Genomic DNA, 14594 nt, shown 5'->3' on the forward strand with positions numbered 1-14594 from the left:
ATGGGTACCGTATTTCTTCTCCGCCCCGAGTTTCGACCACTGCATTTTATACATTATCCAACGAAGTAAATACAAATTCCGTATCGTTCCTCTTCGAATGTAGCAGCATTTCAATGTAGTACAAAAATCCGACTGGCAAGACTGTTTGGGGTGTTTCTCAATATGGCCAACACTACGTTCTGAATTTATTCCTACTTGTGAGAAGAGATGGTTGCTAATAGGAACTTTTATGAATTGTGAATCACATACAGTATTCTCTTCGCCATAAGAATAATACGAATATAAACATTTTGCCGTGTATTCTTTCGTGTTTGCTGCTATCTCATTTAAATCCTATCTGCCGAATAAACTACGAAACTAGGGTGAGACAACAGCAAACGCGGAAGAATATACATATCATGTCATGTTTATATTTGTATTATTCTTATGCCTAATAGTGATACAGGCAGAAATGAAGCACGACAATTGACTAGATTTTTAAATCTAAGATGACTACTTTCTGTGCAGAATGTAATGTACTAAAGAGGCGTCTGCAAAGATTTTCAAACGGAGAAAAATTTTCGCTAAACTCTCGTTCAGAACGTCTTCTATCAAAAGCAATATATTATTTGGTTCTTGTTGATCATTATCAAAGTAAGCAGCAGTGTAAGTAACAACAAATAGCAGTCTCTTGCCATTGTTTTGCTAATGAAACAATTCCTCTCTTTTTTAATTGTAAACGGCGGTAGCGCGCACGAAAACAAGCCATGCCGCGATCAGGGACAGGCCGTAAACACTCATTATCAGAATGCAACAAACAATTCATGACACAGTACAGTAATGCATTTTCAGCTTAGAGTGACGCAAACACCTATAACAAACAGAACGGCACTCACCAGATCAAAGCAAAATAAGCAATTAATTCAAACCAGACGAAGCACGTGAAAAAGGAAAGGTACCCGTATATGTACGGACGGAGCGCGTGACGCATAGCAATGGCTACCTAGTAAAGCTTAACTGCTAAGCTTACGGCTCGAGCCTACTGTAGCTGTATCGTCATTCATTCGACCTAAATTGTGTCTCATATTACAATGGGCCAACTTTGTTTCGATGTGGAGGTGCGGCCTAAAACTTTTCTCTCCCCTTGAATTTCGAATCTCAAATTTCAGGTGCGGCTTAGATTCGGGAAAATTTTTTTTTCTTGATTTCGAGTCTAATTTTTCAGGTGCGGCTTAGATATGAGTGCGGCTTAGATTCGAGAAAATACGGTAACTATAGGCCTGTGTCTCTATTGTCAGGGTTTTCGAAATTTTTTGAAAAAGTGTTCCTTTCAAAACTAATTACATTCTTCGACAAGAATAATATTATTTCTGGATGTCAACATGGCTTCAGACCACAGAGATCAATTGAAACTTCCACTTTCAATCTGATAAACCATGTCTTAAATGCAGTGGACAACCAGAATTATCTCAGGTTTATTCTTGGACCTAACAAAAGCTTTTGATGTGATTGATCATTCTATACTCCTGAGGAAGCTCAAATGGTATGGTGTAAGAGGTGTGCCAAATCAGTGGATCAAATCATATTTGGAATATCGCTCTCAGGTAACTGAAATTAAGTACACGGAAGGAAATGAACTCCAGGTACACCTTCCAGAACCATGTGGACTAACTCTTGGTGTTCCACAGGGCTCCATTCGAGGTCTCTTTCTTTTTTTTGCTCTACATTAATGATTTCCCATCACACATTAGGGATTCTGAACCAGTACTGTTTGCAGATGACACCAGTCTATTGATTGAAGGGAATAATGAAGAAAATCTTACTGCATCTGCAAAAGATATTACAAAAGGAGTGTCTGAATGATTTACCAGAAACAGGCTAATAGTTAATCCCCAAAAAACGGTACTCATGAATTTCCACACTGATTAAAATAAAAATCCGGCACAACCTGTAATATGTATAGATAACCAAAACATTAGTGCTGTCAATGAAACTAAATTTCTTGGGATTCATATCCAGGAAAATCTTAAATGAAACACTCATATCACAACCCTAAATTCAAAACTAGCAAAAATGAGCTATGTGGTAAGAATTCTCATCAACAGTACTAGTGCAGAAACAGGTAGGGCTGTATACTTTGCTCATGTACATTCAATACTGAAGTACGGTATCATTTTCTGGGGAAATGTACATCAGGCCATAACAGTTTTCAGGAAATAAAAGGCAATTATAAGAATAATGAAACAAGTGAGCAACAGAAAATCATGCAAACCTTCCTTTAAATATCTAAAGATCCTACCCCTTCCCTGCATTTATATACTGGAAGTAGTCACGCATGTCAAAAATAGCATACTGAGAAAAGAAAACCTTTTTCCTCAAAACAAAAGTGTCCATGATTACAGTACCAGGTCAGACAGTGACATACATGTCAATCATTGTAACACCACATTATGCCAAAAAGGTGTATATCATGGAGGAACAAAACTTTACAACAGTTTACCAAGACATATAAAATCTCTTACTGAACTACAAAGCTTTAAAAAGTCTGTGACATCCTATATTCTGAAAAACTGCTACTATTCAATCTCACAGTATCTTATGCAAGAAAAAAAGTAATTTTTATCTTTAATTGTAGAAATAAGGTATAAATATACAGTATTTCAAAAATTTGTAATTATTAACTGTATAGATCCAATTTGTCATAAAAATTCATAAAATGTATGTTTGACATTTGAAAATCCAATAGCTATAAAGGTTTTCTGTCCAATATCCTGCGTACAATATATATACTTAAAAAGAGATTTATATGGACAAATAAATAAATAAAATGAGACACCAAAAGCAGTAGATGAGTTTTGTTATTTTGGTAGCAAAATAACTGATAATGGTCAAAGTAAAGAGGATATAAAATGTTGACAGGCGATAGCATAAAATGTGTTTCTGAAAAAGACTGTGCAAGGCCCTCATTTTATAATTAACTAGTGAAACTGGCAATGCTTTGCAATTACTGAATATATATAGGAATTGTATGTATGTCCTAATCTCCCAAAAAATCTCCCACCATGTCCTCCTCATCACTCTTTGTCTATTTCCTCCTTCCACCTCTCTCTGTCCATTTTCTCCCCTCCCCCGACTCTCTCTCTCTCTCTCTCTCTCTCTCTCTCTCTCTCTCTCTCTCTCTCTCTCTCTGACTTTGAGCCTTGTTTATTGTTACTGCAAACAAAACCTTGATTGAGAAATGAAGTCAGTTAAAATGAATGTGTAAATCAGTTGAGGCCATTAATATTAGGGGTGCAGGAGAGATCTCTCCAGCTGCTGGATCTGTTAGGATAGTAGCTTGAGTGACAGTATTTCTCATAGTTTTAGTCTTTGAACAGGTAGGATTGTAAAGTTTCAGTTTATTCATATTCCATACTAGTATTCTACTCATAAATCAATAAGGCATAAATACTTCCCTCTTAAAGCTGATTGTGATAAAGGAAACAAAGTAGCACACTGTTTTGTATATAATACTTGTTTAAAATTGTGTACGAGGAGAAAGAATATACACTCCTGGAAATTGAAATAAGAACACCGTGAATTCATTGTCCCAGGAAGGGGAAACTTTATTGACACATTCCTGGGGTCAGATACATCACATGATCACACTGACAGAACCACAGGCACATAGACACAGGCAACACAGCATGCACAATGTTGGCACTAGTACAGTGTATATCCACCTTTCGCAGCAGTGCAGGCTGCTATTCTCCCATGGAGACGATCATAGAGATGCTGGATGTTGTCCTGTGGAACGGCTTGCCGTGCCATTTCCACGTGGCGCCTCAGTTGGACCAGCGTTCGTGCTGGACGTGCAGACCGCGTGAGACGATGCTTCATCCAGTCCCAAACATGCTCAATGGGGGACAGATCCGGAGATCTTGCTGGCCAGGGTAGTTGACTTACACCTTCTAGAGCACGTTGGGTGGCACGGGATACATGTGGACGTGCATTGTCCTGTTGGAACAGCAAGTTCCCTTGCCGGTCTAGGAATGGTAGAACGATGGGTTCGATGACGGTTTGGATGTACCGTGCACTATTCAGTGTCCCCTCGACGATCACCAGTGGTGTACGGCCAGGGTAGGAGATCGCTCCCCACACCATGATGCCGGGTGTTGGCCCTGTGTGCCTCGGTCGTATGCAGTCCTGATTGTGGCGCTCACCTGCACGGCGCCAAACACGCGTACGACCATCATTGGCACCAAGGCAGAAGCGACTCTCATCGCTGAAGACGACACGTCTCCATTCGTCCCTCCATTCACGCCTGTCGCGACACCACTGGAGGCGGGCTGCACGATGTTGGGGCGTGAGCGGAAGACGGCCTAACGGTGTGCGGGACCGTAGCCCAGCTTCATGGAGACGGTTGCGAATGGTCCTCGCCGATACCCCAGGAGCAACAGTGTCCCTAATTTGCTGGGAAGTGGCGGTGCGGTCCCCTACGGCACTGCGTAGGATCCTACGGTCTTGGCGTGCATCCGTGCGTCGCTGCGGTCCGGTCCCAGGTCGACGGGCACGTGCACCTTCCGCCGACCACTGGCGACAACATCGATGTACTGTGGAGACCTCACGCCCCACGTGTTGAGCAATTCGGCGGTACGTCCACCCGGCCTCCCGCATGCCCACTATACGCCCTTGCTCAAAGTCCGTCAACTGCACATACGGTTCACGTCCACGCTGTCGCGGCATGCTACCAGTGTTAAAGACTGCGATGGAGCTCCGTATGCCACAGCAAACTGGCTGACACTGACGGCGGCGGTGCACAAATGCTGCGCAGCTAGCGCCATTCGACGGCCAACACCGCGGTTCCTGGTGTGTCCGCTGTGCCGTGCGTGTGATCATTGCTTGTACAGCCCTCTCGCAGTGTCCGGAGCAAATATGGTGGGTCTGACACACCGGTGTCAATGTGTTCTTTTTTCCATTTCCAGGAGTGTATGTGGAAGAAATAATTTGTTTAATGGTTTAAATGCCCTGACATCTTAGATAGAACTCAGTGTGAGAAAGAAAACAAAACCACACATTTTCAAAGTGGAGCATTTTCTTTCTCACAGTGAGTTTTAGCAGAAAATCTACACATTATTTAGTTGAAAAGATATACAGCCTATGTCCATTTGAGTGTTATTAGGGTACCATATAACAGTTTGAAGTTAAACGAGCAAGAACTTTTTGAAATTGTTGCTAATGACAATTCCCCTATAAGTATTATACATATATTTATATACCACATATATTAAAAATGTATAGCTTGTGTCTGTGTAATGGTTAGTAGAGCATCGTCAAAAATTTGAAGTAAACTGGGATAGTCCTTTCCCAGATTTTCGCTAACAACTATTAACGTTTTCTTTGTACAGGGGGGTGACAAAAGTCATGGGATACCTCTTATTATCATATGGAACTCCTTTTGCCCGGCACAGTGTGGCAACACAGCATGGCATGGACTCCACAAGTTGTTGGAAGGCCCCTGCAGGCATATTGAGCCATGCTGTCACTATAGCCATCGATAATTGCTCAAGTGTTTCCAGTTCAGAATTTTGTACATGAATGGACTTCTTGACTATGTCCCATGTTGTCGATCTGGGTGGCCAAATCATTCACTCGAATTGTCCAGAATGTTCTTCAAATCAATTGTGAACACTTGTGGCCTGGGGCCAAGGCGCATTGTCATCCATAAAATTTCCATCATTGTTTGGGAAATGAAGTCCATGAATGGCTGCAAATGGTCTCAAAGTAGTCGAACATAACCATTCCCAGTCAATGATTGGTCTAGTAGGACCAGATGACCCAGTCCATTCAACAAAAACACAGCCCGCACTGTTATGGAGCCACCACCAGCTTGCTCAGTACCTTGTTGGAAACTTGGGTCCATCGCTTCATGGGTTTGCTTCACACTTGAACCCTACCATCAGCTCTTCCAAAGTGAAATTGGAACTCATATGACCAGGGCTTGATTTTCCAGTTGTGTTGGATCCAACCGATATGGTCACAAGTCCAGGAGAGGCACTGCAGCCGATGTTGTGTTGTTAACAAAAGCACTTGGATTGGTCGCCTGCTGCCATAGCCCAATAATGCCAAATTTCACCCCAATGTCCTAACAGATACATTTGTTGTATGTCCCACAGTTATTTCACACATTGTTGCTTGTCTGTTAGCACTGACATCTCTACACAAATGCCAGTGCTCTCGATCGTTAAGCGAAGGCAGGTGGCCACTGCATTGTCCATCGTGATAGTTAAGTCTGAAATCATGAGCCTAGCTCCAACAACCATTCCGTGTTCAAAGTCTGTTGTGGCCATAATCATATCAGACACCTTTAAACATGAATCACTTGAGTGGAAGTAACAGCTCTGCCACTGCACTGTCTTTTATGCATTGTGTGTGCAATACTAACGGCATCTGTATATGTGCTTATCACTGTCACATGACTTGTCACCTCTGTGTACGGTAACATAGATTTACATATTGTGTGTGTGTGTGTGTGTGTGTGTGTGTGTGAGTGAGATATACACACACTATGTGATCAAAAGTATCTGGACCTCACCAAAAACATACATTTTTCATATTAGCTGCATTTTGATGCCACCTACTGCCAGGTACTCCATATAAGTGACCTCAGTAGTTATTAGACATCATGAGAGAACTGAATGGGGCACTCAGCAGAACTCCCAGAATTCGAATGTGGTCAGGTGAGTGGGTGTCACTTGTCATACATCTGTATGCAAGATTTCCACACTCCTGAACATCTCTATGTCCTCTGTTTCTGATGTGATAGTGAAGTGGGAACATGAAGGGACACGTACAGCACAAAAGCGAACAGGCCGACCTCGTCTGTCGACTGACAGACTGCTGACAGTTGAAGAGGGTCGTAATGTGTAATTGGCAGACATCTATCCAGACCATTACACAGGAATTCCGAACTGCATCAGAATCCACTGCAAGTACTATGACAGTTAGGCGGGAGGTGAGAAAACTTGGATTTCATGGTCGAGCGGCTGCTTATAAGCATCACATCATGCCGGTACATGCCAAACGATGCATCGCTTGATGTAAGGAGCCTAAACTTTTGATGATTGAACAGTGGGAAAATGTTGTGTGGAATGATGAATCATGGTACACAGTGTGGCGATCCGATGGCAGGATGGGGATGTGGCGAATGCCCAGTGAACATCATCTGCCAGAGTGTGTAGTGCCAACAGTAAAACTCGGAGGTAGTGGTGTGGCTTTCATGCAGGTGACTTGCACACCTTGTTGTTTTGTGTGGCACTACCACAGCGTAGGCCTAGATTTGCGTTTCAAGTACCTTCTTGCTTCCCACTGTTGAAGAGCAATTCAGAGATGGTGACTGCATCTTTCAACACGATCGAGCACCTCTTCATAATGCATGGCCTGTGGTGGAGTGGTTACATGACAGTAATATCCCTGTGATGGACTGGCCTGCACAGAGTCCTGACCTGAATCCTATAGAACTCCTTTGGGATGTTTTGGAATGCTGACTTTTTGCCAGGCCTCACTGACCGATATCAATACCTCTCCTCAGTGCAGCACCCCATGAAGAGTGGGCTACCATTCCCCTAGAAAACTTCAATCACCTGATTGAACGTATGCCTGCGAGAGTGGAAGCTGTCATCAAGGCTAAGGGTGGGCCAACACCATATTGATTTCCAGCATTACCAATGGAGGGCGCCACAAACTTGTAAGTCATTTTCAGCCAATTGTCCGGATACTTTTGATCACATAGTGTACCTGTATATACGAGTGTCATCCAATAATTAAAAAGACAAATTGATATGGGTAAAAATTGTTAATAGGCAACACTGGGACGAGCCCTGATCTGCTGATGTATTAACATTGTTTTGTTTATAATATCAAAAATACATTTCAAGATGGCAAGTGTGCTTGAAACGTCCACATTAGTTGAAAAACGTATTGTTATTCGTTTTTTACTTGCAGAAGGTGAGAAACCAGTGAATATATATTGTAGAATGTCCAAAGTTTATGGTGAATGTTGTATGAATCGTGCAAATTTTTACAAGCGGGTAGAGCAGTTCAAAAATGGTCATGACTCAGTGACTGACAAACACTGTTCTGGCCGACAAGTTACAAGTCCCTCATTTTAAAGTCAAATTGCTGACATTATTCGTGCCAACCGCCATGTGACTGTGGGAAATGAAGTTGATAAGGTTGAAGTTTGTACCGATATAGTTCATAACACTATCTGTAACAAGCTGAAGTGCAACAAGATATGGGCAAGATGGGTCCCAAAGCAGTTGACACAGCTTCACAAGGAAACAGGGTTGAGAGTGTGCACAGAGCTAAAGGATCGTTACAAAAGAAAAGGTTAGCACTTCTTCAACAAAATTTTAACTTGTGATGAAACTTGGGTTCACTATTATGAGCCAGAATCAAAAATACTAAGCATGGAGTGGAAGCACACCAACTCACTGGTCAAGAGAAAATTCAAAACCCAAGCATCAGCAGGAAAATTCATGTTGACAGTGAAGGTCCAGTTTTTTGTGATTATCTCATAAAGAGGAGCGTAGCCATGAGAGAGAGAGAGAGAGAGAGAGAGACACGTCATAAATCTCGGAGGAGAGGTGTGATTCTCCAGCAAGGCAACGCACGTCCCCATATTGCTCAACTAATCCATGAAACCATCTACAAAATGGGCTGGGAGGTACTGCCTCATCTCCCTTACAGTTGTGATTTAGCACCTAGTGATTTCCATTGGTTTGGTGCACTGAAGGAGGCATTACATGGGAAGGGGTTCCAGGACAACAAGGAAATGAAAAAGTTTGTGAGAAATTGGTTCAAAACATCAAGATAAAGAGTTTTTTGCAGCTGGAATGAAAAAGCTTGTAGGTCATTGGAACAAGTGCATAAATGTTCAAGGGGACTATGTTGAAAAGTAGAAAAAGTATTGTTTTGTAAAAATAAACTCTTTTTTTTTTTTTTTTTTTTTTCCTCCAGACCAATTTCTCTCTTTAATTATTGAATGACCCGTGCATATAGTCATTGTCCATCTGATGTTTACTTAGGCAACACGGAAAAATTTGAAGTAATTCAGTCAAGAACTATTAAAGATTTTTGGTAACAACGTTAAACAACTTATTTTTGTACAGGTGTGTAGGTATAGGATTTTTATATACTATGTATGTTGTTTAAACAATGGGTATTCTATTTCTTTACAGAGCATATGAGTTGCATGTAAAAATTTGAAGTAAATTGGTCAGGAACATTTCAAGATTTTTGCGAACTACATTTCCTCTTTATGTAGTATATGTTTCTATACAATGTACCGGGTGATCAGAAAGTCAGCATAAATTTGAAAACTTAATAAACCATGGAATAATGTAGATAGAGAGGTAAAAATTGACACACATGCTTGGAATGACATGGGGTTTTATTAGAACTAAAACAAAACAAAAATTCAGAAAATGTCCAACAGATGGCGCTGGACAGCAAAACGTCAGTGACTGCACATGACAATCGTGTATAAAAGGAGCTGTATTGAGAGAGAGAATCAGATGCGCCAGCAGTCGCAGCATGTTGACGTTACCTGAAAAGGCGCTTTTAGTGAAGCTGAGTGAAGCTGTATTATCAGAATGGGGAATGTGCTAGTTCAGCGTTACGATCCTATCACCATAGGAAGGGGATTCAAACGGGTAAAGGTCTGTTGACAAATGCAGCTGTGGGGAGAATGATTTCGAAGTTTGAAGCCACAGGTTGTTTAGATGATAGACCCCATGGTGGCCGACCGAGCACAAGGCGTAATGCTGCTGAGACAGTTCAGGAAGAAATGGAGACTGTAGCGAGTTTGTCTATACACAGGGAAGTCAGCGCTCGTGCAGTCGCACGTTGCACTGGCATTTCATACACTACTGTTTGGTTGGCACTTAGGCGTACCCTCCGATGCTATCCGTACATAATCCATCGGCATCATGAACTGTTACCTGGCGATTTAGTGAAGCGGAGGGAATTTGTGGTGTGGTCGTTTCAAAAGATGGCAGAAGATGACAATTGGTTGAGTAATGTGTTGTGGACCGACGAAGCTCATTTCATGCTCCGAGGGTCTGTCAACGCTCACATCTGCAGAATTTGGGCTACCGAAAATCCTAGAACTGTCATGGAAACTCCATTGCATGATGAGAAAGTCATGGTATGGGTTGGATTTACCACGTCTACCATTATCGGGCTCTTTTTCTTTGAGGAAATGCGTGATTCTGGTTTTGTAACTGCTACCGTGACCGGTGAGAGGTATGCTGATATGTTACAGAATCGCATCATCCCCGGCCTGGCTGATAAACACCTGCTGGGACGTACAATGTTTATGCAGGATAGCGCTCCACCCCATATTGCTAGATGATGCGTGAAAGATCTCTTGCACGCGTCGTTTGGTGATAATTGTGTGCTCAGCCGCCACTTTCGTCATGCTTGGCCTCCCAGGTCCCCAGACCTCAGTCCGTGCGGTTATTGGCTTTGGGGTTACCTGAAGTCGCAAGTGTATCGTGATCGACCAACATCTCTAGGGATGCTGAAAGACAACATCTGACGCCAATGCCTCACCATAACTCCGGACATACTTTACAGTGCTGTTCACAACATTATTCCTCGACTGAAGCTATTGTTGAGGAATGATGGTGGACATATTGAGCATTTCCTGTAAAGAACATCATCTTTGCTTTGTCTTACTTTGTTATGCTAATTATTGCTGTTCTGATCAGATGAAGCACCATCTGTGGGACATTTTTTGAACTTTTGTATTTTTTTTGTTCTAATAAAACCCCATGTCATTCTAAGCATGTGTGTCAATTTGTACCTCTCTAGCTACATTATTCCGTGATTTACTCAGTTTTCAAATTTATACTGACTTTTTGATCATCCGGTATATTAAAAACCTGTAGCCTATGTCTGTCTGAAAGTTAGTAGAGTATTGTGTAAAAATAGGAAGTAAATCGGTCAAGAACTTCATGAGATTTTTGGTAACAATATTAATCTACAACCTGTCTTTACATAGTAATATAGATAGAGGGTTCAGAGGTCCATGAGGTTGTCAAACACTTTCCTCAATGTCAAATGATATTTTATGATGGTGTGAAAGTGAAATATGCGAAACATACATATCCTGAGATCTCAGGCTTTCCCAACGAATGTGCTGTAACCAAGGTTCTCGGGTGTCCAGCCGGATCTGTTCGTCGAAGATACATACATATCCTGTTGCATATTGCTTCAGCAATTTATCATCTATTCTAAACAGATTACAAGAAATAGCGTAAAATTGTTTTAGGTACCACTAAGGTGGTTATAGTGAGCCAAAATATTACAAATACTTCATGAACCCCCCTCCCCTCTGATTTACCTCTCCTTCCCTCCCTCCCTCCCTCCCTCCCTACTACTGACTATTGTATGGGCGCTGTTGTAAGCTGTGGTACTCATTGACTTAAAGTGAATTTTTGTGATTTTTTAAGAAAATGAGTTAAGCTTTCTTGATTAATTATTTTCTTTGATTTTTAGGTGGTAGCCCTCCAACAATGCCTTTCACATTGTCAAGCCTTGTACAGCTGTCGCTAACACTCAAAGAAGTCTCCCTTGGTTTGGTAGAATTGGCGTTTCCAGACTCGAGGCCTTCTGTACGTGATGATTATAAGGCAGCAGTACGGGGCAGAGAGCAGCCAGCTCAAGCATGTCCACAGGACACACAGATGTGGGCACATTTGTTTAAGGTCTGTTAACTGCAAATAACTTTCCAAAGTTTTTTATTTTTGTTTGTTACAGGATACCTTCTGCTAAAGCATTTACAAAAGTGTGAGGCTTGTTACTGTATCCAACACATTTTCTTTTTTAAAAAAAATAGAAAAAATTATGCATTTTCTTTTGTATTTTGCACACGCTGGTAATGGTGTAAGGTTAGCTACTACACAATGTGCATTATGAGTCTTTCATGGAATGCAGGCTGCCAGGTAGTGATGCAAGTTAACATAATGGCTTTACTAATGCTGTTAAAATGTGTGGCTAATGCTTATGTAATTCACCTTTTTAATTTTACTTTGCCCATGGCAGACCTGTGTTCCACACACTGTGTTGAGAAATTATTTGAGGCCCTGTTTTTCATATCATGACCAGGACTGCTGTGAGCTGTTAACTGTCATTTGTCGGTCAACATACAAACAGTAGATTTTCAGCAGTACTTACTAGTCTTCTGAACCAGGTTTTGGTATACAAGGCTGTGTCAGACAATAACTGATCATCAGTATTAAAGATGTAAGAACTCTGATGACCCACAGACTCACTTAATTCATTGTATGAAATTAATGTGTTTCATACAAATTGTAGAGTTGACATGTATCTTTGTCAGCCAAATTTTTACATTTCAAAAGACATTAAAACCAAGTATAAATATATCTATTAGAATTATGAAAACTGTAGGGTGTTAGTAAGGATTTCAGTGTTTAAATGTACCTAGTAATCGTATGTTGCTCTATATATTAGCCATCAATGACTTGCATCAGCAGTTACAGGGTAGTAATTAAGACTTATGGTGTAGCTTTGCAGTTTGTGTGTGTGTGTGTGTGTGTGTTTTTAAATTACCATTAGTGACAAGTTTATTGTTTTCATCCCCATTATGTCTCTCCCACCACCCCACTGCTGGCCTTTCGCTTTTCCTCAGCTCAGACATGCTCATTTTGTGAGTAGAAAACCCAGAATGTAATACCAACAATTTGGAAAGGCTAGATTGATACTCACCACTTAGAGCTACTGTTGAGTCTCACAGCCACAGTGAAAAAAGACTGCTTGATATATTCAGCTATCAGACTAATTCCTTCATCATTCATAGAAAACTGTCACACAAGCATAACTCACTCACACATGGCCACTTTTTTATTTCCGGGCACTAAGGCCTAACTGTGATTGTAGCTGGGGTAAGAACAATCTTCGGTGGGGTGGGTAATGGGGGTACAGAAGAGGCATGAGGTGCAACCATGCAAGGATGTGGTGAGGACGAAGTAAAGCTGCTTGGGGTAGCATCAGAAATTTGTGTACGGCGTAGGGGAAGGGGGAGAGGAGAAGTAGAGAAGAGGAAAGGACTATCTAAGTGCATTGGTGGGATAGAAGGCATTTATAGTACTGGAGTGGGAGGAGGGTATGGGATAGGCAGGTGAAAGAGAGGGACTAGTGAAGATTTGAGTCCAGGGTTGTTAAGAAATGAAGGATTAGTTGCAGGGAAAGTTCCCACCTGCTCAGTTCAGAAAATCTTATGTTGGTTGGAAGAATCCACATGGCACTGAGCGAAGCAGTGGATAAAATTAAGCAAATTATGTTCGGCAGCATGCTCAGCAAGCTGTCCCTCGGCCACAGTTTGTGAGTGGTTATTCATGCAAACAGACAACTTGTTGGTTGTCATGCCCGCGAAGATTGTGGCACAGTGATTGCAACTAAGTTGGTAGAACACATGTCTGCTTGCACAATTGGCCCTTCCCTTCGTAGTGTAGGAGATGCCTCTGACAGGACTGGGGCAGTTGAAGTGCGAGTGTATGGGACAGGTTTTGCATCTAGGTTGATTGCAGGGATGTGAACCATGAGGCACAGGTTTGGGAGCAGGGGTAGAGTAGGAACAATCAAGGATATTTTGTAGGTTGGGTGGGCAGCAGAGGGTTGGGGAGGACATTTTCCATTTAAGGGCATGATGAGACCGGGGGGGGGGGGGGGGGTGGTATTTGAGAGAGTGTTTCTGGGATGGAACTGATGGAGAATGTGGTTCTAATGCTCTAGTCCCGGATGATACTGTGTTCCAAGAGGGGTGCTGCTTTGTGCTTTGTGGCCAGACAGTGGGTATCTGGGGGACGGTAGGTGACCAGGGAGACAAGGCACACCAGATCTGTTTTTGGAGAAGGTGAGAGGATAATTTTGGTTGTTGAAGATCTCTCTAACTCTTGGCATTTTTGGAGAGGGCTGCTCCTCACTACAGATATGTCGTACAGTGATGGAGAGGCTGTACGACCTGGTTCAGCAAAGAGGGGAGAAGGTGTTGAGGTTCTGGAGGAATGTTTGTGGGACTTCCTCTTCCGTGGTCCAGATCAAGATGATGATAACAGTGAATCTGAACCAAGTTGAGGTGTTTGGAATTCAGGATGGTTAGGCAGGATTCCTCTAGATGGCCCATGAATAGGTTAGCATAGGGCAGTGCTAAGTGGGTGGCCACTGCTATACAAGGGATGTGCTTTTAGATGATGCCTTCAAAGGAAAAGTAATAGTGTGTCAGGTATAGCTGGCCGTCATGATCAGGAAGGAGGTTGTGGTTTGGATTCAGTAAGGCAGTGGGGAAAATAGTGTTTAGCAGTGACAGCCCATGGGCATAGGGGATGTTAGTGTAGAGTGAGATGGCATTGACAGTGATGAGCAGGATACCAGTTGCTAAAGGAACAAGAACTGTTGAAAGTCAGTAGAGGTCGTGGTTTATAACTGTTATATAGAAGGTAGGTTAGGGGCAAGCGGGTGAAGATGTTGGTCCACAAGGGCAGAGGTTGCCTCTGTGGGGGAGCGGTAACCAGCCCCAATGGGGCATCCTGGGTGCTTGGGTATATGTA

General features: G+C 42.2%; 1 protein-coding gene across 2 annotated transcripts in view; it reads left to right on the forward strand.

Moving 5' to 3' along the window:
- The window catches only part of LOC126479274 (ubiquitin-protein ligase E3C), a 209568-nt gene that overhangs the window by 123465 nt on the left and 71509 nt on the right, over window positions 1–14594 (forward strand). For both annotated transcript variants that reach the window (XM_050103771.1, XM_050103772.1), the window contains exon 10: window positions 11524–11732. In XM_050103771.1, coding sequence (XP_049959728.1) covers window positions 11524–11732 — 209 coding nt within the window. The remainder of the gene's footprint in view (window positions 1–11523; window positions 11733–14594) is intronic.

This window comes from Schistocerca serialis, chromosome 1 (assembly GCF_023864345.2).
Source record: "Schistocerca serialis cubense isolate TAMUIC-IGC-003099 chromosome 1, iqSchSeri2.2, whole genome shotgun sequence".
In the NCBI taxonomy this organism is placed as follows: domain Eukaryota; kingdom Metazoa; phylum Arthropoda; class Insecta; order Orthoptera; family Acrididae; genus Schistocerca; species Schistocerca serialis.